The sequence below is a fragment of the Microchirus variegatus genome, assembly GCF_963457635.1.
Source record: "Microchirus variegatus genome assembly, chromosome: 21".
NCBI classification, from domain to species: domain Eukaryota; kingdom Metazoa; phylum Chordata; class Actinopteri; order Pleuronectiformes; family Soleidae; genus Microchirus; species Microchirus variegatus.
In genome coordinates, this window is record NC_139822.1 from 9,849,896 (window position 1) to 9,871,779 (window position 21,884).

A 21,884-nucleotide genomic window follows, 5' to 3' on the forward strand; every position below is an offset into this window, starting at 1 on the left:
AAATTATAATCCTGAGATTATTAATAATCCTGTGAATAAAAAGCCATAATCCTGAAATCAAGAGGTCATAATTCAGAGATTGAAAATTCATATGTAATCAATAAATAAATCTCTGTCTGTAAAGCTGCAGCGCCCCCTTGTGGCACTTTGTGAGGAACTTCCTGTCTACCTTTTTTTTTTTTACCTTTTTTTGGACAAATGAATGCGTTGTGATCGTCTGACTCCGCCCACTGATGAGGTCACAAAAGTGATTCCTGTCTCTTTACGATAAAACTGTCAAAGAAACTTTCAATATCTCTGCGAAAAGTCTTCGGGTTTGAATGAAATCAGGTTAGTGAGATTATGACCTGATAATCTACAAGATCTGATCCAGATTACAGATTTGACTTTCAATGTAATCTGGTTTAGTCCCATTGAACAAGTTCACGTGTGTTTATCTCAGTGACAGATTAACAGATTAACGTGAATAATGTTTATGTAAAATGGTGATTTCTGTAAAACACGTTTATTTTACACTTGAATCATTTTTTATTTTAAAAACATCTGAAAAATTTATTTTAAAAGATTTATAAAAATTCCTCTGAGGGCAGTGAACGCAGCACACACAGTGTGTGTGTGTGTGTGTGTGTGTGTGTGTGTTCAATCCTCAGGTGGATCATTGTGAATGGTGCGTACGTGCGTGCGCGCGCCTTTACGCACGGTTGCGCGCGTGCATGTGTGTGTGCGCGCAGGCGGAGGATCGCAGCAGAGCCGCACAGCAGACGCGCGCCGCTAGGAGCGCAAGAAGAACCGCGACAGACGAAGAAGAAGAAGAAGGAAAAAAAAAAGAAAAAACAATTACAGCAGCCGATACTTGGAGCTGCGAGGAGACCAGAACCAAGACCAGGACCAGGACCAGGACCAGAACCAGGACCAAGACCAGGACCAGAGGAGCAGCGTCGGTCCCGGGTAAGAAAAACCGCGCCCGTTAAATCCTCCATCTTTTTCTTCTTCTTCTGATGTTTGTGCGTGTTTTTTTTTTTCATCTTTTGTCTTTTTATTCTTCATGTGTTCACGAGCTCGTGCAGCCAGAGCGCGCGCCAGCTGCGCGTGCCAGAAAATGAAATAAAAGAGTAAATGATGCGAGAAATAATAATAATATAATAATAATAATAATAATATTTAAATAAGAACAATATAAATCATCATCATCATCATCATCATCATCATCATCGTCGTCGTCGGGATTTTTCTCCAGAATAAAGTGAAGGAGGTGGAGAGGGGCGTGTACAGGGCGCGCGCACACACACGTCTTTTATTTCACTTTCATGTCAGAAAAAATCCACGCGCGCGTTTTTCTCTGTTTATTTATTATCATTTAATTTAATTTAATTTAATTTAATGACAGTTTTATTGTTTTTGCGTCGAGATCGTTTCTCTTTTTTCAGGAGTTGCCATGGCAACGCACTGATCATTTACTGTGTGTGTGTGTGTGTGATGCTCTTTGTCTGTGTGGAGGTGTCTCACTCTCGCACGCGCACACACACGCACGCGCGCGTCATGATTGTGATGAATTATTGATTCATATTCCCGCGTTATCTCGTTGATGATGAAGGAGGAGGAAGATGATTTTTTTTTTTTTTAACAGCGCGCGCGTGCATGTGATGATGAAGATGTGACTGACACACACGGACGCGCGCACACACAAACACACACATTTCTCGCAGTCAGACTTTATTAAAGCTTCCTCCGTCGCTTTAATTGCACGGTCCTTTGTTTGTCGCGGCGCGCATGCGCACTGAGAGCAGGGTGTGGATGAGACTCAGTCTGTCAATAAGATGAAGAGGAAGAGGAGGGTGTTTGAATTCTCCTGGTGTGCGTGTGATACTGTCACATTAATTAATAATCAGCTGTGAGTGAATTGATTAGTTAATCTGATTTAATTAATCTGATTATTTCACACATGAGCCTGTGTGTGTGTGTGTGTGTGTGTGTGTGTGTGTGTGTGCGCGCGCTCGCTTTAATTTAATGTCCATATATGGCTTGTGTGTGTGTGTGTGTTAGAATGAGTCATCTGACGTCTGCACACACACACACACACACACACACACACACACACACACACAGACAACATGGCCGCCCGTGGACACACGAGGAAAAACAAGATTTAAAAAAACTCACCTGATTAAAAATCTACGTCAGATTAAGTTTCTTCGACGTCTGCGTCACATGATCAGGAAACTGAAGTTTGTAAACCACTCCAGTCCATAGAGAAAATCAGTGATTTTAGCTCACAGGGACACAGGAGCTGCTGGTCCTCTGCTGCCTCTTGTGGTCACTTTGTGTCACTGAGTTAAGTCTAAATGAAATATTTTTTAAGCCGAATTCACTAAAATCAGTCATTGTAAGTTAGTGATGGAGGCAGCAGTGGATCAACAACTCCTGTGAACTCCTGTGTGCTGTGATGTTAAAATCACTGGTTTTCTCTATGGGCTTTGGTGTGGGAGAGTGACCACAAGGAACAACAGATTTTGATTTTAACATCACAGCACACAGGAGTTGTTGATCCACTGCTGCCTCCATCACTAACTTACAATGACTGATTTTGTCGATTCGGCTTTTGAAATATTTGATTTAGACTTAATTCAGTGACACAAAGTGACCACACGAGGCAGCAGAGGACCAGCAGCTCCTGTGTCCCTGTGAGCTAAAATCAGTGATTTTCTCTATGGACTTTGGTGTGGGAGAGTGAGTGGTTTACAGACGTCAGGTTATCTGAATACTCCGTTGTCATGAAAGAGGAACAGATTTGTTTTTCTAAAACAGGAAGTGAGCGGCGTCGGTTAAAGATTAACTTCCTGTCGTGAGGTTGTTGACTTTCTCAGTGACCACATCTCTGTTGACCGTGTGATCACGTGATCACGTGACCGTGCGATCGCAGCGATGTACGATAACGTCACTCATTAACTCCTGGAATGTTCTGATTCAATAAAAGGTCACAGGTCGCGTGATGGCGCGGCGGCGGCCATTTTGTGTCAAACCTGGTGGTCTGCTTGTGAACAGTGATAAAGAACAGCAGAGAGTGCACTTCTTACCCCCCACCACCAGGGGGCAGCCTCTTCCGATTAAGGGCTATCGATCTTAACAACAAACTGGGACATCAGAAGTCATGTTTGTCGTATTTGTTTTCGCAGTAAATCGTTCGTAAACTGTTTATTTTATCCGTAAACGCGCTACTGCAACATGTTATTGCTAACAATGGCTAGCGTGAGCTACGTCGTGTTTCCGACCTCTCGACACTCGCAGTTCTGACTGTCCGAGTTGTGATGGAAATGGAACGCAGTGCGACTGACGTGTTAGCTTCTCTCTTAGCATCAAACATGCTAAACACACGGCACCTCGTTAGCGTTAGGTTTTTGCCTAGTTACCGATAAACACGTGAAAACTAAAACAAATTAGAAATTAAGAGTTTCGGAAAGTTATGACGCGACTGTTAGCATGCTGGTGTTAGCCTCTAGCTGTGTTTTAAGGGAAAATGTCGTTTAAAAAAAGTGTTTTCAATGCTAAATGTAGCTGCATGCTAAAGCAGCTAATGGATGACTCTGCATGTTTTCCTGTTCCTCGCTAACGTGCGCTAACGGGGCGACGTAAAGTAAATGTTTGAACACTTTCGTCGACCTTAAACCCGCGTCGCCGTGGAGACGTGTTTGTGCTTTAGTCCCAGATCTGTCAACTCACATCATCGTGTGTGTGTGTGTGTGTGTGTGTGTGTGTGTGTGTGTGTGTGTGTGTGTGTGTCCACTCTGCTGTGGGATAATGTGTGTGTGTGTGTGTGTGTGTGTGTGTGTGTGTGTGTGTGTGTGTGTGTGTGTGTGTGTGTGTGTGTGTGTGTGTGTGTGTGTGTGTGTGTGTGTGTGTGTGTGTGTCCACTCTGCTGTGGGATAATGTGTGTGTGTGTGTGTGTGTGTGTGTGTGTGTGTGTGTGTGTGTGTGTGTGTGTGTGTGTGTGTGTGTGTGTGTGTGTGTGTGTGTGTGTGTGTGTGTGTGTGTGTGTGTGTGTGTGTGTGTGTGTGTGTGTGTGTGTGTGTGTGTGTGTGTGTGTGTGTGTGTGTGTGTGTGTGTGTGTGTGTGTCTTCCTCACCCTCAGCTATTTTCAGGGTTATCTGGAGTTCAGAGACGAGTTTGTCCTGACTCCTTGTCTGGACGGCTTCCATTTTGGATCCCGACACGGGGTGTGTGTGTGTGGGGGGGGGGTTCGCAGTGAAACTTGTTTGTGATAATCTGGAGCTCAGTTTAATCTGTGCCGATGTATCGTGAGATTAGCGCAGTCGTTTTTCGGGGCTGTCACACTAATCCAAAATTCATAGATCGGTTCGAAACATGAATTCAAACTCCAACCTGAAAAATCCTGTTTGACTTCAAAATGAGTGTCACAGAAGTGCATCAGACTGTCTTGTGTAATAACCACGTGGTCCAGCAGAGGGCGCTGTGAGTGCAGACCTCGGAGCGTGGGCTTGCCGACGTCGTCCAAGTCTTTGTATGAGGAACTTTGTGTGAGTTTCTTCTGGTTCCCCAAGAACGGAACGTCCGTGGATCCACTCGGTTTAAACTCCGCCTTCAGTCACGTGACAGAACGTGCTAAACGCGACGTTTCCTGTCACAGCGCGTGTCGTTCGTTTACGAGAAGTTTCTCCCAAACGTCAGAGAAAAAAAATGACTCGGTGATGGATCATCATGTCTGCGTCTCCTGGGTCGACTGGTGGAGACAATGGAGATGGTGGAGACGACGGAGATGGTGAAGACGACAGAGTAGGTGGAGACAGTGGAGATGCTAGAGATGATGAAGACGAAGGAGATGATGGAGACGGTGGAAACAACGGAGATGATGGAGACGACGGAGATGGTGAAGACGACGGAGATGGTGAAGACGACGGAGTTGGTGGAGACAGTGGAGATGCTAGAGATGATGAAGACGAAGGAGATGATGGAGACGGTGGAAACAACGGAGATGATGGAGACGACGGAGATGGTGAAGACGACGGAGTCGGTGGAGACAGTGGAGATGCTAGAGATGATGAAGACGACGGAGATGATGGAGACGGTGAAACAACGGAGATGATGGAGACGGTGAAACGACGGAGATGATGGAGACGACGGAGATGATGGAGACGGTGGAAACAACGGAGATGATGGAGACGACGGAGATGATGGAGACGGTGGAGACGATGGAGATGATGGAGACGATGGAGACGACGGAGATGATGGAGACGGTGGAGACGACAGAGATGATGGAGACGGTGGAGACGACAGAGATGATAAAAACGGTGGAGACGACGGAGATGATGGAGACGGGGGAGCCGACGGAGATGATGAGACGACGGGGATGGTGAAGACGACAGACGATGGAGACGACGGAGATGATGGAGACGACGGAGATACTGAAGATGACAGAGATGATGGAGACGGCGGAGATGGTGGAGACGGTGGAGAGGATGGAGATGCTAGAGATGGTGAAGACGACGGAGACGGTGGAGACGACGGAGATGATGGAGACGACAGAGACGCTGCGGGACGCTGAAAAGACCAGACAAAGAAAAGCTGCAGAGTTATTGATCGACACCAGAGACTGAGCTGAAAATGAAGTCAGACAAAGGCCCAGATCAAAGATTCAGTCACAAAATGGAGTCTCTGTCTGGACGTGACACAGAAGTGGACACAGAGGACGTCCTCTCGGTGGACACGTGGACGTCCTCTCGGTGGACGCGTGGACGTCCTCTCAGTGGACGCGTGGACGTCCTCTCAGTGGACGCGTGGACGTCCTCTCAGTGGACGCGTGGACGTCCTCTCAGTGGACACATAGATGAAGCGGGGACACTGGATCACCTGCTGTGGATTTGCAGGTATTCCTTTGTCCTCCATGTTTGTCTTTCAGCAGCAGATCAGTGTTCAAATATTCAGTGTGAACAAAAAGATCAAACACAGCTGAGGAAACAGAACGTTCTTCACATAATGACTTTATCATTTACTCTGTAAACGTTCATCTGAAAACCACAGCTTTCCCACTCTCGCTTCAGCCATGGACTTTGGTGCGGGAGAGTGAGTGGTTTATAAACTTCAGTCGACTCATGTTTTAATCAGAAAGCTGCTCTCACTCACTCACTGAGCAGAAGAACTCAGAATAATAAAAACTCCTCCATGAATCGTAAAAATGAAACGAGTCGATTGGGAAACGGTGAAGTTTCTGAAAAAGTGCTGATTAAACCACTGAGAGGAAAAACATGAGTCAGCACAAAAGAGCTCAGTGTGAGATAACATGACGAGGCGTTTGAGGACACTTTGTCTCCTCTGAGGACATGAAGAAGTGAGGCGAGTTAATTTGTTGCTCATTTACTTTATTCTCATATTTCATCATAAATAGTTTGAACGTGACTAAACACAGACTTTTCGCACGTTGTAAAAACACGTTACAATAAAGATCGCAATAACGCTACGAAATCACTTCCGTGAGAAAACTAACATTACAAGAAACGTTTTAACAGCGTAACAAAACACTTTCCGTGAGTAAACGTTATGAAAAACACGTTTCGCAGAAACATGTAGCCCTAGCGTTACGAGAAAAGGGCGTAAATAACCAAGAAAAACACGTTTAATGTTAGCAAAACATTTATGACAAACACGACAAAACACGTCAAAAATGTTACGAAAATGCGAGTAAAGATAAAAAAACACACGACTTTTAGTGATTTTGGGGGCGGAGCTTTGACAGGAGAGAGGCTTATTTACGTTGTATCAAAATGTAGCTTCCTTATGCTAGCTTGTCTACACTCATCACTAGCTTTATTGGCTAGTTACTTAGTTAGCTAGTTTGTTAGCCAACTGGTTACTTGGCCAGTTAGCAACTTAATTAGCTGACTGGCTAACTGGCTCGTTAACTCGTTAGTTAGTTCACTTCACAGAGTTCACGTGTCTTATTTTGTCAAATTCAGCTTTTAAAATATTTAATTTAGACTTAACTCAGTGACACAAAGTGACCACACGAGGCAGCAGAGGACCAGCAGCTCCTGTGTCCCTGTGAGCTAAAATCACTGATTTTCTCTATGGGCTTTGGTGTGGGAGAGTGAGTGGTTTATAAACTTCTGTCTCACAGTGAAGATAAAGACACGTTCTTAAAAACATCGTAGACTTAACGTAGATTTTAGTCGCAGTTTCTTCTTCTTCTTTCGTCCATGTTTTCAGTAAAAACCTCTGTGTCACCAGTTCTTAGTGAACGTACAGTTATTTATATCCAGAGCAGATGTGAAGATCACATGATCGTCTCAGGAGACACACACACACACACACACACACACACACACACACACACACACACACACACACACACACACACACACACACACACACACACACACACACACACACACACACACACACACACACACACACACACACCTGTTTAGTGGATCAATTTAGTGGATCAGTGTGTGTGTGTGTGTGTGTGTGTGTGTGTGTGTGTGTGTGTGTGTGTGATTGACTTTATCAAATCTGCATCAGAGTGACTTTGGTGTGTGAGAGTGAGTGACTTTGGTGTGTGAGAGTGAGTGACTTTGGTGTGGCAGAGTGAGTGACTTTGGTGTGGCAGAGTGAGTGACTTTGGTGTGGCAGAGTGAGTGACTTTGGTGTGGCAGAGTGAGTGACTTTGGTGTGGGAGAGTGAGTGACTTTGGTGTGGGAGAGTGATTGGTTTACAAACTTCAGTCCGAAATGGTTCAGTTTTAACGATTTATGGCCAAAATGTTTTTTTTGGGGGGGGGCGGTGAAAAGTGAGCGTGACGGCGTTGAAATGAAGTGTGTGTTAAGTGTGTGTGTGTGTGTGTGTGTGTGTGTGTGAGTTCATCTGAACTCTCTCACAATATTTGGTCCAGGTTTTCAAACAGAGTCAGAACATCAGTCATTGTCCGCTCAGATGATTGTGAGTCATCGATGCTCGGTGTAAAGCTGAGGCAGGAGCGACAGGAAGCACACACACACACACACACACACACACACACACACACACACACACACACAGAGTAATTCATTCAACGAGGACGAGCTTATTAACATTCTGAGTGTATTCAACAACGTTCACTGACGAGGAAAAACAGCAGTGAGTAACTGAGGGAGAGGCCAGCAGGGGGCGACTGTTACCACTTAATCTGAGTAATGAGGTCGTTTATACATTTAAAAAAGTACACGTTTGTTTACTGTACTTCAGTATCAAAAGATTCTGAATGTTACATTTAAATTGTGCTAATCTGTAATCTGATGTTAGCGTGTGGTCCTCAGATGATTTTGATTTCTTTGATGGTTTTGCTCGGGATCTTTGTGTCGTCATCAGTGAGCGAATTCTTAGCAAAACTGAATGCTAACATATATATTTATATATCAGGATACGATCTGTGCCAAATTGTATTTTCCAGCCACATCGCTGCCCCCTACTGGACTGGAGTTAATTCTGGAGAACATATTTAAAGTGTGTTTTCACGATGAATCATTTTAGACTTTTATTGTGAAACGAAGCGCGTTGAATCGTCTGTTTCCTGTTTGACGAGCACGGAGGTCGGAGAACGTCGTCTTTAAATTAAAACTCTGGAATGTTTTCTATCTTTTTTTTTTCCTCGTCAACAGAACCAGGAAATGATTTTTTAACGTTTTCAGCTTCAGATTTTAAACAACAGCTCGTACGGTTGTGTTGTTCCCTGGTGAGTGGACAGATGGTGTGTGTGTGTGTGTGTGTGTGTGTGTGTGTGTGCGTGTGTGTGTGACATCATCATGCATCATGTTTTCAGTTTAAAGACAAATCATCTTTGCTCTGTTTCACATGATGCTTTCTTTGTTTTTAAAGGATTTATTGTTTTTGTTTATCCACAAAAAAGACTGTAATCGTCACGACGACGGCGATTTTTACACCAGTGAAAATCCTGCGTCCAAACGTCGCATTAAAAATGCCGATAAAATCACAATAGTTTGAAACCTGAAGAAAGTAAAAGCAAAATAATCCACTGAACGCTCTCGTATCGAGGCTACTCCCACTTCCAAGAAAATGAAAATGCCAACCAATCAGAGCAGCGATCGGGAGAATGTACACAAAACATCGTAAAAACGCGATGTCGTAGTTTTCTCGCAGCGTCCAATGATTTTTGCCTTAATCAAAAGTCCGGCGGCCATTTTGGATGTTTACCAAACTGCTAAACGTTGCGTTAAGCCCCGCCTCTAACGTACGGCTCCTGTTTTTTAGGAGATTCTGTATTTGAAAGTGTCTCAAACTTCACGTACTTATTGTCTTTCTTCCTGTGAAACTAAACGCATTTTTATTTCTCTGTTTCCAGAAGTCAGAAATCCAAAATGGGAGGCAAGCTGAGCAAAAAGAAGAAGGGGTACAGCGTAAACGACGACAAGGCCAAAGACAAGGACGTCCAAGCAGAGGGGGCGTCGGCTGAGGAGAGCGAAGCCCCCAAAGACAACAAGGACGAGGCCCAGGCGCCGAGCGACGCTAAGGAAGTAGCCAACGACACGGCGGCGGCCAAGGAGGTCAAGGAGGCGCCAGCCGGAGACGCTGCGGCGGCTAAAGACGAGGACAAGAACGCAGCTCCCGCCGCCAAGGAGCCGGAGAAACCCGCCGCCAACGCCGAGCCGAAAACAGAGGCGCCGAAGAGCGCCGAGCCCGCCAAGGCCGAGGAGAAGGCAGCTGCCCCCGCCCCGGCCAAAGAGCCGGCTCCTGCTGCCAAGGAACCCGAGGCCAAGGCCGCGGCGCCCGACAGCAAAGAAGAGGCCAACGCCAAAAAGACTGAGGCGCCCGCGGCACCAGCAGCCAAAGCCGAGGTCGCCTCTCCAGACCCCAAACCCACAGAAGCAGCGGCACCAGCACCGGCAAAGGAGGCCGCACCCGCAACCGCAACCGCTGCCGCAACCGCTGCCGCAACCGCCGCCGCCGCACCTAGTTCAACACCAGCCGTGGAACCTCCGGCCAAGGAGGCCAACGCCACAGAGGCACCGAGCAAGGATCAAACCGTAGCAGTTCAAGATTAATGGACGGCTTCTTTTTTCGGAAATAAGAGAATAAAAAAAAAGTCCCCAACACGACGAAGATTTAAAAACAAACGCGAGAAAGATATTAGCTAGCCCCTCCCATGTTTGGACGATAATAACAATAATAGTAATAATGTGACGGATGATGATGATTTGTTGGATGAGGACTGGACTGGACCATTATTACTGTTATTATTATTATTGTTGTTGTTATTGTTTGATTCTATTTTTTTCTGCTGTAGTATTTGAACTTTGATACCGGTCCGTGTCGGCTTCACCATTTCACCGCCATCATCCCCCCCCCACGTACGGTTCAGAGGTTTCACTCGACTCAATCCTGGAACCCTCAGACGTTCTCCTGCAGCCGCTCATCTGCGAACGTCGCAAAAACAAATCGGAATTTTGTCGGGACGGAAAAAGGGGAGGGTTAGGAAAAACCACTTCACCAGCTGGACTTGTCCACACCTCAGCTCTCCCCGTCCTCCTCTCCGGCCTGGTCCCTGTCCATCCCTAGTCCCTGTCCATCCCTGGTCCCTGTCCATCCCTGGTCCCTGTAGAATCCTGGTCCCTGTAGATTCCTGGTCCCTGTCGATCCCTGGTCCCTTTTGATTCCTGGTCCCTGTCAATTCCTAGTCCCTGTCGATTCCTGGTCCCTGTAGATCCCTGGTCCCTGTCGATTCCTAGTACCTGTCGATCCCTGTCGATCCCTGGTCCCTGTTGATCACTGGTCCCTGCTGATTCCTAGTACTTGTCGATTCCTAGTACCTGTCGATCACTGGTCCCTGTCAAATCCTGGTCCCTGTCAAATCCTGGTCCCTGTCAATCCCTGGTCCCTGCTGATTCCTAGTACCTCTCGATTCCTAGTACCTGTAGATCCCTGGTCCCCGTCGATCCCTGGTGCTTGTGTTGGTTTACGTTACTGTAAGCCCCTCCTCCTAGGCTTTTTTTCCCTGTGTTTTAATAAATTAAATGATAATAATTTGACCCTAACCCTCTACTAGAAACCTTCCTAGACTTAGGAGCGGTGAGCAGCACCCGGGGGTTCCTTGCTCAAGGGTTGCCCCCAACTCTCTTTTTTGACCCCAAACCGTCAACCCTCCGGTCACAAGCCACAAGTTCCCGTTCCACTTGGCCACGGGCTGCCATTCCACGCCTGAATTAGCAGCCGTGTGCGAGGACTGAGAACGTCCAGGCTTTCTAAGACGTTGCCGGTTTGAAAACCAGACGCTTTAACAACAACAACATTATTATTGCTCGACGCACGTAGAAAATTGTGGTAGATTTTTTTCTGAGCAGATTTTGTACTGAAACCCTTGTGAGGTTTTTTAAAAACGTTTGTAATATAAAAACCTGCGAAGACTCGTCCAAAACACGTCTCCGATGTCCTTAGAAAGATCCTGAAGGTCGAGTCACGTTTTTAAAAACACATTTCCACGGCCGAACATTTGTACGAGAAAACCATGATGGAGTCGAGCCGTTACTCACTGAACTTAACTTAGCTTAACCTAGCTTAACTGAGCATTTCCCGCTCATTTACTCCACAAACAAACAGTATTTATTTCAAATGCAGACTTTGAAAGTTTGTTGCGATCGTAGCAGGAACGACGGCACAACGATGGTCTGTGTTTCTGTGGCAACCGTACGCCCCCGGCTAGGTAAATTATGGGATGGAAATGCTTTGCACGTGAACGGGAGCCTCTGGTTTTCATGCCTCATTCATTTTTCTTTGCCGTTTCTGGAATACGTGCATCACATATGCAGCAGTGGAAGATAAAGTACTGGAAGGAAGGAAGGAATTTGTGCTTTTACGTACATTTTTCTATTTAACTTCGACCAACACCTAGCTACGACATCGTATACAACAACGTAGAAACAACTTAACAAAGTCCTTAAAGGAAACTGGAATGGACTTGTCAGGTGAAGTCGCGTATGCTAGTCCTGCTAATGTGACCCAAACTTTTTTGTCTTTTTTTTGTGTCGTACACACAACACTGCCCCCTAATGGTGTGTGTGCACACGATGCTACACACAGAGTGACACATTCAGTGTTTATTCAGGGGCCCAGATTAGCTCGCTTATTAGCGAACCTAGCGCTAACATCACATCTGAAGATTGAAGCCGTGTTGAGACTGCAACGCGCTTAAGAGTGTAACGTTTTTTCCCACTCCAGTTACGATTTTTTAAAGAAATCTGGAATGGACTTAGCTAGCTTAGCACTTAGCTAGCTTTGAAAAATGACACTGTGTAGCTAAATAACGTGTCCTCTCACTGAAGGGACGTAACCGTCCTAAACATGAACATTGTTTTTTAGCACTGTTGTCTTTTTTTTGCATCGTACACGCAGTACTGCCCCCTACTGGTGTCTACACTGTTGTTGCACACAGAATGACTCATATAGTGTTTATCTAGCAAACCGAGCTCCAACAATTGTATTCAACTAGCGAAGTTGAAAACCGACGGAACTGAACTCAGGTGCGACATCGTTCTCGCTCCCCCGATTTATAGCGAGCTTAGCAATTAGCTAGCTTAGGATATAATTAGCGTAAGTGTTGGGTTCATCAGGTGCTCGTGTAAAATAACGTGTTCTCGCGCAGCAAACGTGGACAGACCGTTCCGTTGTTTTTATTTATTGAAGCGCGTTGTTGACGCTAACTGAGCTAACCTGCAAAATCGCGGCCTAACTGTTGGGTTTGGATCACGGTCATAATGGAATTTTTTTCTTCATCCCGACCTTCTACGCATGCCGCTCACGCCAAATTTTTCTTGGGGGCGGGGCAGTTATTTGCCCCTCCCACAACCAATTTCCGATGCACAAAAACACGGGAAAATAAGAAGAATAACTTCAAATAAAAAGAATTAAATGATTCTGATTAAAAAGGAAAAGAAACTTCGTAAACGTTCAGAGAAATCGTTTCATGGTCGTACTTTTAATTCACCTCCACTATTGCATATTTGAAACTGCGTTCATTTACATTTCCTCATCATTTGAGTTTCGGTCATGTGACGCGCGGCGTTTTCTTTGTCCTCGCGACACGTTTTTCAAACCGTAGCAGAAAGAAAGAAAAGAAAAGAAAGATAATAAAGGCTGTTTGTCGTCATCTCGATGACTCGGTGAATAGTTTGCATGTCTGTGATCGGGTGAATCTGTCGTCCTGTCTTTTTTTTTTTTTTGGTCAAGTGGAAAAAAAAAGCAAACAAACAAAGAAAAATAAGATTCTCAGTCTGTTTCCATGACAACGAGGAGGACGGACGAGTTCAAAAGTGACAAAAACAACAACGTGGAAATTGATGCTTTTAAAAATTCTCTGTAAAAAAAAAAAAAACGCCAATAAAATTGAAGAAATTGACTGAAACTTCAGGATTTTGTGTCACGTGATTTCTTTTATTTTTTATTCTAATGAAATAAAAAATTCATTAGAATGCTGCTGCTCAGAGGAAATCCTACTTTTAGGTCCAACACACAAGACAGGAGTCCAGGAAGAACCTGAGGTGCTGACACACACACACACACACACACAAAATCATTGGTTTCCTCCTTCATCACGATTGGCTGTGGAGGCGTCCACGGTGCAGACTCTTTGCCTAGCAACAGGCACAAGTGCAACACGCGCACACACACACATGCACGCACACACACACGTGTGGGGGAGCAGCATGTGGAAACAGAGGGAGGGACATAGGACGACATATGTACATGAATGCACTGACACATAATCACAGAGCAGAGGGTGAACACACACACACTTACACACACACATACACATGCAGTCCTAAAATCTAGTTCAGATTTTTAAATCACTGGTTTACTCTGTGGACTTTGGTGTAGGAGAGTGAGTGACTTTGGTGTGAGGAGAGTGAGTGACTTTGGTGTGAGGAGAGTGAGTGACTTTGGTGTGAGGAGAGTGAGTGACTTTGGTGTGAGAGAGTGAGTGACTTTGGTGTGGCAGAGTGAGTGACTGGTGTGGGAGAGTGAGTGACTGGTGTGAGAGAGTGAGTGACTTTGGTGTGAGGAGAGTGAGTGACTTTGGTGTGAGGAGAGTGAGTGACTATGGTGTGGGAGAGTGAGTGACTGGTGTGGGAGAGTGAGTGACTTTGGTGTGAGGTGAGTGAGTGACTTTGGTGTGGGAGAGTGAGTGACTTTGATGTGAGAGAGTGAGTGACTTTGGTGTGGGAGAGTGAGTGACTTTGGTGTGAGGAGAGTGAGTGACTTTGGTGTGAGAGAGTGAGTGACTTTGGTGTGAGAGTGAGTGACTTTGGTGTGAGAGAGTGAGTGACTTTGGTGTGAGAGAGTGAGTGACTTTGGTGTGAGGAGAGTGAGTGACTTTGGTGTGAGGAGAGTGAGTGACTTTGGTGTGAGGAGAGTGAGTGACTTTGGTGTGAGGAGAGTGAGTGACTTTGGTGTGGGAGAGTGAGTGACTTTGGTGTGGGAGAGTGAGTGACTTTGGTGTGGGAGAGTGAGTGACTTTGGTGTGGGAGAGTGAGTGACTTTGGTGTGAGGAGAGTGAGTGACTTTGGTGTGAGGAGAGTGAGTGACTTTGGTGTGGGAGAGTGAGTGACTTTGGTGTGGCAGAGTGAGTGACTTTGGTGTGGCAGAGTGAGTGACTTTGGTGTGGCAGAGTGAGTGGTTTGTAAACTTCAGTTTCCTGTTATTAAAGTCTGTGTAACAGTGAAGATAAAGACGTTCTTAAACAGACGTAGATTTGATCTAACAAAACTACTTAGTGTTTTTAAACGTGCAGGTGAAGAGTCTCAAAAGAACAAACTAAACTCCGCCCCCTCATTCGTCCGTTCTCTCTGCAGACTGAGAAAAAAAACCGCCCCCTTGTTGCTTAGCAACAAACACACCCATGAAAATATGATGCACGAATGTGAGATGCTGAGTCTGCTGTAACGAGGCCGAGCTGAAAATAACTCAACACACCTATTTATAACCTCCATTTTCAATCAAAATTTTCCCTTAAAAACACAGGACAATTAAATCAAGTATTTCTCACATGAGTTCTTTATTAAAAAAACAGCAAAATATACTCATGATCCTCAAAATCCTTATCCAGCGCTGTGGCCACAAAAAATAAACAACATTTATGTGGTTGTTGTTTTACGACCTCGAACGTAGGGTAATCAGAAAAAACAAACAGGAAATAACAGAACAGGCTCAGTCGTAAAAGTATTTTCAGTCAACGATAAAGACAGTTTACGTGAATCTTAATGCACGTCAGGACCCGCCCCCACAGTGTCTGATTGACAGGCGATCGCACCAATGAGAGCAGAGAGGTCGTTTTTAAGCGTCCTTCTTGAGCGGACAGAAGTGAACTCTGTCTCCGAGCAGAAGGAGGAAGACGCCGGCGTAGAGAGGCTGCGTGAACGTGGTCTGGACGACGTGGAGCAGCGTGACGGCGTCGGAGGCGACGGCGTAGAAGGACAGGATTCCTGCTCCGTGGTCCAGGTAAATGCCGACTCTGGACGAGAGGCTGTGAGAGAGGACGAGTTTGACCCCGCGATGAACCAGGCCGCAGCCGTGCACCATCGCCAGCAGCTTCCAGGACTTGTCGTTGCTGCCGAACACGCAGTTGTCGTCCGTCCCGTCGCGGCCGACGCTCTCGTACGACACGACAGCGCCCACGCCGAGCAGCCCCTCCCACTCCACCTCCCAGTAACTCCGCTCGTTCAGACGCTCTTTGCTCAGGACCTGGTACAGTCCGGTGAACCTGTCTTTGTGGCGAGGATAAGGGCGGTTCTCCTTCGTCAGCGCGACTCTTGTGTTTCCCTCGGACAAAACCACGTGCCTGTGAGCGGTGTTTGGGTCCAGCGTGACGCTCTGTGAGTACCTGAGGAGCTCGGCTCTGGTCTTTGGATGTCCCAGTGGCAGAAAAATATGGGCCTGCGTCTTGATCAACGAGACTTTTGCCTGAGTATCGAGCAGCATCTCCCACAGGTGGAATTTGGCATCTTGCACGGAGGCCTTCGCCTCGTCCATGTATTTCTGAATTTGGCAGACGGCGATGGAAGACGGCGAGTGTGTCGATGGACCGACAGCAGACAGCGAGCTGCAGCTGAGGAGGAACTGGGTGTGATCCTCTGTGAGCGAGAGCTTCTTCAGGTCGGCTCTTCTCTCCTTCAGCTCGGCGATCTCCTGCTGGATCTTCTTCTCGTCGTCTTTGATTCGCTTCACCTCGGTTTCCCGCTCGGATTTGAGATGCTGCTTTATCGCAGAGTGTTGCTTCTGCAGGAGATCCATCAGCTCCTTACAGCGCGCCTCCGTGGCCCTTTCTGCTGCATCAAAAGAGGCACCGACGACCATCATCTGCTGATCCAGAACCTTCACGTCCTTCTCTCTGCTCTTGAGTCTCTGCTGCAGACTCAGCTCCAGCTCTTTCTCCTTCTCCGTCCTCTCTGCTGCAGCTGAGACTGTGTCGTGGTCTTTGTGTTGGTCCAAAGAGCAGAGATAACAGATGCACTGCCGATCAGTGCGGCAGAACATCTTCATCACCTCGTCGTGACACGGGCAGATGTTCTGCTGGAGGTTCTTGGAGGGCTCCACCAGCTTGTGTTTCTGAAACGCATGAGACTTGTGATGAGGCTGGAGATGTTCCTCACAGTAAGACGCCAAGCAAACCAAGCAGGACTTGAGAGCTTTGCGTTTCCTGCCGGCGCAGACGTCACAGGCCACATCTTCAGCTCCAGCGTATCGGTGATCGGCAGGAGCATCTTGGAGTCCGGTCTTCTCCAGCTCCTCCACCAAATCTGCCAATAAGGTGTTCTTCAACAGTTCGGGTCTCGGCGCGAATGTCTTTCTGCACTGGGGGCAGCTGGAGGTGGTCCTCCCGTCCCAGTAGGTCTTGATACAGTCCCGACAGAAGTTGTGTCCACAGGGAGTCGTCACCGGACTCGTCAGAAGCTCCAGACAGATCGGACAAGAGAAGTTCTCGTGCTGCAGCTGAACTCCTTTCTGTGTCTTGACCTGAAAAACAAAGTTAGAGTTAGATCGACGTCAGCGATCGTCTTCAGCGTCAGACGTTCTTCATCAACTGACGAACACAAACCTCTTCTGAGCTTCTATCTCCGTCCATCGGTGTGCTTCCTCGTTCAGGCTGGTCCACCCGGACCGGAGCACCGCGGACTTTTCCTCTGCTCTTCCTCGGAAAACGAGGCATTCTTTCGCCGCTGAAGACAGAGAAACGAACCGTTATTAAAGGCCGCGATAGTTCCCTTATAACGTTAGAATGGACAGAAAAGCTGTGAAGAGTGCGTGGCGTTTGTTTTCTTTGAGTTCTTCTGTTGTTCGAGGTCACCTGTACTATTTTGTTGTGTTTTCCGTTAAAAGTCACACTTTTATTCATCAAAAGAGTTGCAAAACTAATAGAAAACATAGTTAAGACGTTGACAAGGTAAGAAACAATGATTTTCTTATTCAAAATAACCGTTTTCAGCTGTGCTAGCATCATCACACAAGGGTTTTCTAATCATCCAATACCATTAGCAAACACTATGTATCATTACAACACTGTAAATGGGCCTCTATACAACATTAAAAACCAGACGTTTGCGGCTAGAATAGTCATTTACCACATTAACAATGTAAAGAGTGTATTTATGATTCATTTAATGTTCTATTCATTGAAAAAAAAAATGTTTTTCCTTCAAAAATAAGGACATTTCTAAGTGACCCCAAACTTTTGAATACTGTATCGGCAGCCATGTTTGTTTTCCCCTCATGTGTCTCATGCGCACCGAAGCGCAATAATAATAATACTTTAAAAAAACACACAACTGCGTCAACTTTTGTGACAAAAACACACAAACAAACCGTTGTTAGCTTTAGCACGAGTGTCTCTTACTTGTTCGTCTCGGTGGTGACGTGAGAACCGTGAGGAGACCACGACACGGCGGCGGCGACGACGAGCTCGTTCCCCCGGTGAAAGCAGCCAAGTCTCCCCGTCCTCCTGGAGCTGGAGCCCGGTGATGAGGACGTAATAAAGAGCAGCAGCAGCTAACCAGGATAAACACGAAGCTGTTAGCGGTTATAGATTTAAACGCAGCATCGCATTTTTATAAGCGCCACCGTTTCCGTGGACCGGGCGACTGTTTTTGCTCTCGTCCAATCAGAGACCAGAGTTTGAAACGCTTCCCTTTGCTCTCGTCCAATCAGAGATCAGAGTTTGAAACTTTAATCTGGAACCAGGACGTCGAAGCGAGCGTAAAAAACTTAAAAACTCCGAGAAGACATGTTTGACCTCTGACAACCGAACGTTTGTCAACAACACACATTAATAACATTAAATAATATAGTAAGGTTCGTTGAAGACGCAATATGAGCCGTTTCATTTTTAGTACATTAAGATGACCACCCCTCCCCCCTACTCCTCAGTGGTTTGGTCCACTCTCCTTCAGTGGGCAGGCTAGCCGCTGCGCTAGCTTCTTCTCCCTCACGTATTTTGTTTTCAGCGGTAAGTTCACTCAAACCTTCACGACCTCAGTGCACACTAAGTCACGTTATCACTCCACGTGTTTAGTAAGCACACACAGAACATTATAAATGACACGTCAGCTGTTTTTGTTCCTGCTAAGTCATGTTCCAGAAACACACAGCGCTGCCTGGGTGACGTCACGGCTAGGCTAGCCAAAACAAGCGCTGCGCACTGTTTCGTGGTGAAGGAATGTTGAAATTGTGCAGCGTCAGAGTTCACTGTCGTCTCGTCTTTGTGTGACTGGCAGAGGACAGGAAGGAGACACACGGACGTCTATTACTGTCACAAAAATGTCACCGAAATTATTATGGACAAACATTTTAGTGCCGTAGAGAGACAGAGCAGCTGTTAGCAATGCCATCATTTAGCTATCTTTAGGCTAATTAACAGTAGATAGACGCTGTTACCTAACTTTAGGCTAACAACAGATAGACGTTGTTGGTTAACTTTAAGCTAACAGCAGACAGACGCTGTTAGCTAACTTTAAGCTTACAGTAGATAGCTTAAGGCTCTTTGTCTCTTACTCTCGTTTGAAACGTGTCTTTCAGGCTTGATCCCTCAGCATGTTCAAATGTTTTAAATCATTACAATGCAATATTGTGCCCATTTAGTCCAAATCCTACCTGACAACATGCTACGACATCGACTTTACAACAACTAGAGGCTCGAAATAAGTTCTAAAAATAAAAAACATCAGCCTATTCTTCAGAAATATTTATTTTACCCACAAACAACAAAGCTAAGTGTAATTATGTGACGTTATTACACCACGTAAAACTACATGTTTGAATTATAAAGGCCTCACTAAAAGCCTTTAAATAATAATAATAAAATTAAAATTGAAATTAAGAATCATCTATTTATGTTAGCTTAAATGTTATTGCAGTATGTATCCAGTTAAATAATTGTGATCTTGTGAAATGTTTTGATTTTTATTGATTTATATTTTAATTATCCTTACAGGTAAATATCAAACATAACAATAAGAACAGTAAATCGTCTTCAGCTTGTTTTTAAATTGAAATTAATGACTATTTAACGGAAATGTTTTGTGTGACACAAACGTACGTCTATTATTTTTTGTTGAAATGTAAATTTTTCCTGATCCTTTATTTCTTATTGTTACTTCTGGTTTCATATGTTTTTAAATTGAGTTAGTGAAAATGAATTAATTGCACAAATAAACTGTTTTTGTTTTATTTATTAATCTTTTAAATTATTTTGAGTCAATTTTGTTAAAAAAATAATGGGAAATCCCATTTCATAGCCATGTTTTAAAATGCAGTATATATTTCCAAAATTATGGCTTCTCGATTATGGAATCTTGATTATTTGGGTCAACATTTAAATCCAGATTATTTCAAACGATTACTCATTGCGTATATATACGCATACATATACATATATATATATATGTATATGTATATAGTAAGTCACGCCAAAAAGAATGTGTTAGTATTTTCTACTGTCGCAGTCATCATTGGCGCCACCTGCTGTCGGCGAGTGCAGACCCCAACAGTTCTGTCCTTTTGTCCTCGCTGACCCCATTTAAACAGCAAGACTCTCGGCCTTGTTGCCTAGCAACAGGCTGACAAGTCTCTTTTTATACAGGAGGGTTTGATGGTAGAATGTAAGGATCCTCTGCGTTGGTTCACCGAGGAGAAGTATGTGGACTAAACCATGTTTGTCCATGGTGAAGACACCGGAGACGTTTCTGTGATCACGTCTCATACACCTTTCATTCTGATTATAATAATGATTTTAAAAAAAAACAACAATCACACTTTGAAAGAGTTGGAAAAACAAGCTCTTGTGTGTGTGCGAGCTACAGTCACTGATTCTGTCTGTGGCCTTTGGTGTGGGAGAGTGAGTGGTTTACAAACCAGTTTACACGAGGAAAAGTCGGATTCTACTGCCTTTTATTTTGAAACTGGCCTCTGTGGATGATGATATAGCGAGGAGTATGCTGCCATTTAGTGGACTTTAAAACATACTGCAGTTCAGTGACCATTTTCTGCCTCGAAAACAAACCTTCAGCTTTACTTCAGCAAGTAGATTTTGGAATTCTAAGTAGATTTTGGAACTATAAGTAGATTTTGGAATTGTAAATAGATTTTGGAATTGTAAGTAGATTTAGGAACTATAGGTAGATTTTGGAATTATAGGTAGATTTTGGAATTATAAGTAAATTTTTTTGAATTGTAAGTAGATTTTGGAACCAAGTAGATTTTGGAATTCTAAGTAGATTTAGGAACTATACGTCGATTTTGGAATTATAAATAGATTTTGGAATTCTAAGTAGTTTTTGGAATTATAAATAGATTTTGGGATTATAAGTAGATTTTGGAATTATAAGTAGATTTAGGAACTATAAGTAGATTTTGGAATTATAGGTAGATTTTGGAATTATAAGTACATTTTTTCGAATTATAAGTAGATTTTGGAATTATAAGTAGATTTTGGAACCAAGTAGATTTTGGAATTGTAAGTAGATTTTGGAACTATAAATAGATTTTGGAATTATGAGTAGATTTAGGAATTGTAAGTAGATTTAGGAACTATAAGTAGATTTAGGAACTGTAAATTTAATTTTAAAATGTAAAAACCACCAGGTTCTATCACTGATGATGAAGTTGAACTGAATAATGGGAAAACACCATGAGCAAGTGAACTGTTATCGTCTGCAGTTTCACCACTAGATGTCACCAGAGTTCATCGTGAAGTTTGCTCTCCTTCGCTCTTCCTGTGGAAATAATGGCGACAACCACACGTTGTTGTTGTTTTTTTAAATAAAAAATTAGACCCCTTTTTTTTATTGTGTTGTCATATATAAAAGAAATACAAAAAAGAAACAGCAACACCAGGAGAGGGTCTGGGCGGGGACAGGGTCTCTGGAGATCGGGCAGGAAAAGGGCGACGTAAAAATGGGAACAGGAAACGACAAGAGGAACAGATCAGTCCAACACACATCGAAAAGAGCAAGGGTGGATGAAAACAGTCCCGACACCCTCCCTCCCTCCCCCCTCCCTGCCTCCACCACCACCAACAGCGCCCCCTTCAGGAACAGCGGAGTGGAGTTTCACTTCTCCAGACATTCATCAAAAGTGGCGTCGATTCAGGATTCGGGAACGATTTCTCCCGTCGAGTTAAACCTCAGTGGAAATGTTTTAGCTAGCCTGGTGTTGTCAGTGAAGGTCACCGGGATAGTTTACTGGTTTACCTGGTTTTAAAGGGCTGATCCGGGTGGTTTGTCAAGTGTGCTAACCTGAGGCTGACGCTCAGTGTAAACATGGCTGCAGCAGGGACGAGAGGACAAAGACGTTTTAGCGTAACTTAACAAAAGAATCGCTCGATTACATCAACATATTAT

The 21,884-nt window shown here is 44.8% G+C and overlaps 2 protein-coding genes across 2 annotated transcripts in view; one reads left to right on the plus strand and one right to left on the minus strand.

The window, feature by feature from the left end:
* LOC310942586 (tripartite motif-containing protein 16-like) overlaps positions 1 to 17,978 on the minus strand; it is a gene marked incomplete at its 3' end in the record, with an annotated part of 323,438 nt that extends 305,460 nt beyond the window's left edge. The window contains exons 1-3 of the mRNA XM_083907997.1: positions 17,885 to 17,978; positions 17,090 to 17,210; positions 16,710 to 17,007 (exon numbers count right to left, since the gene is read on the minus strand). Of these exons, the coding sequence (XP_083764123.1) occupies positions 16,710 to 17,007; positions 17,090 to 17,200 (409 nt within the window). The 5' untranslated portion in view covers positions 17,201 to 17,210; positions 17,885 to 17,978. The remainder of the gene's footprint in view (positions 1 to 16,709; positions 17,008 to 17,089; positions 17,211 to 17,884) is intronic.
* Positions 908 to 10,046, plus strand: basp1 (brain abundant, membrane attached signal protein 1; the record flags this gene model as incomplete). Its single annotated transcript, XM_083907581.1, has 2 exons — positions 908 to 948; positions 9,347 to 10,046. Exon 2 carries the CDS (start codon positions 9,363 to 9,365, stop codon positions 10,044 to 10,046), a length of 684 nt encoding a protein of 227 aa, XP_083763707.1. The 5' UTR covers positions 908 to 948; positions 9,347 to 9,362.
* Positions 17,979 to 21,884: the final 3,906 nt, after the last annotated feature.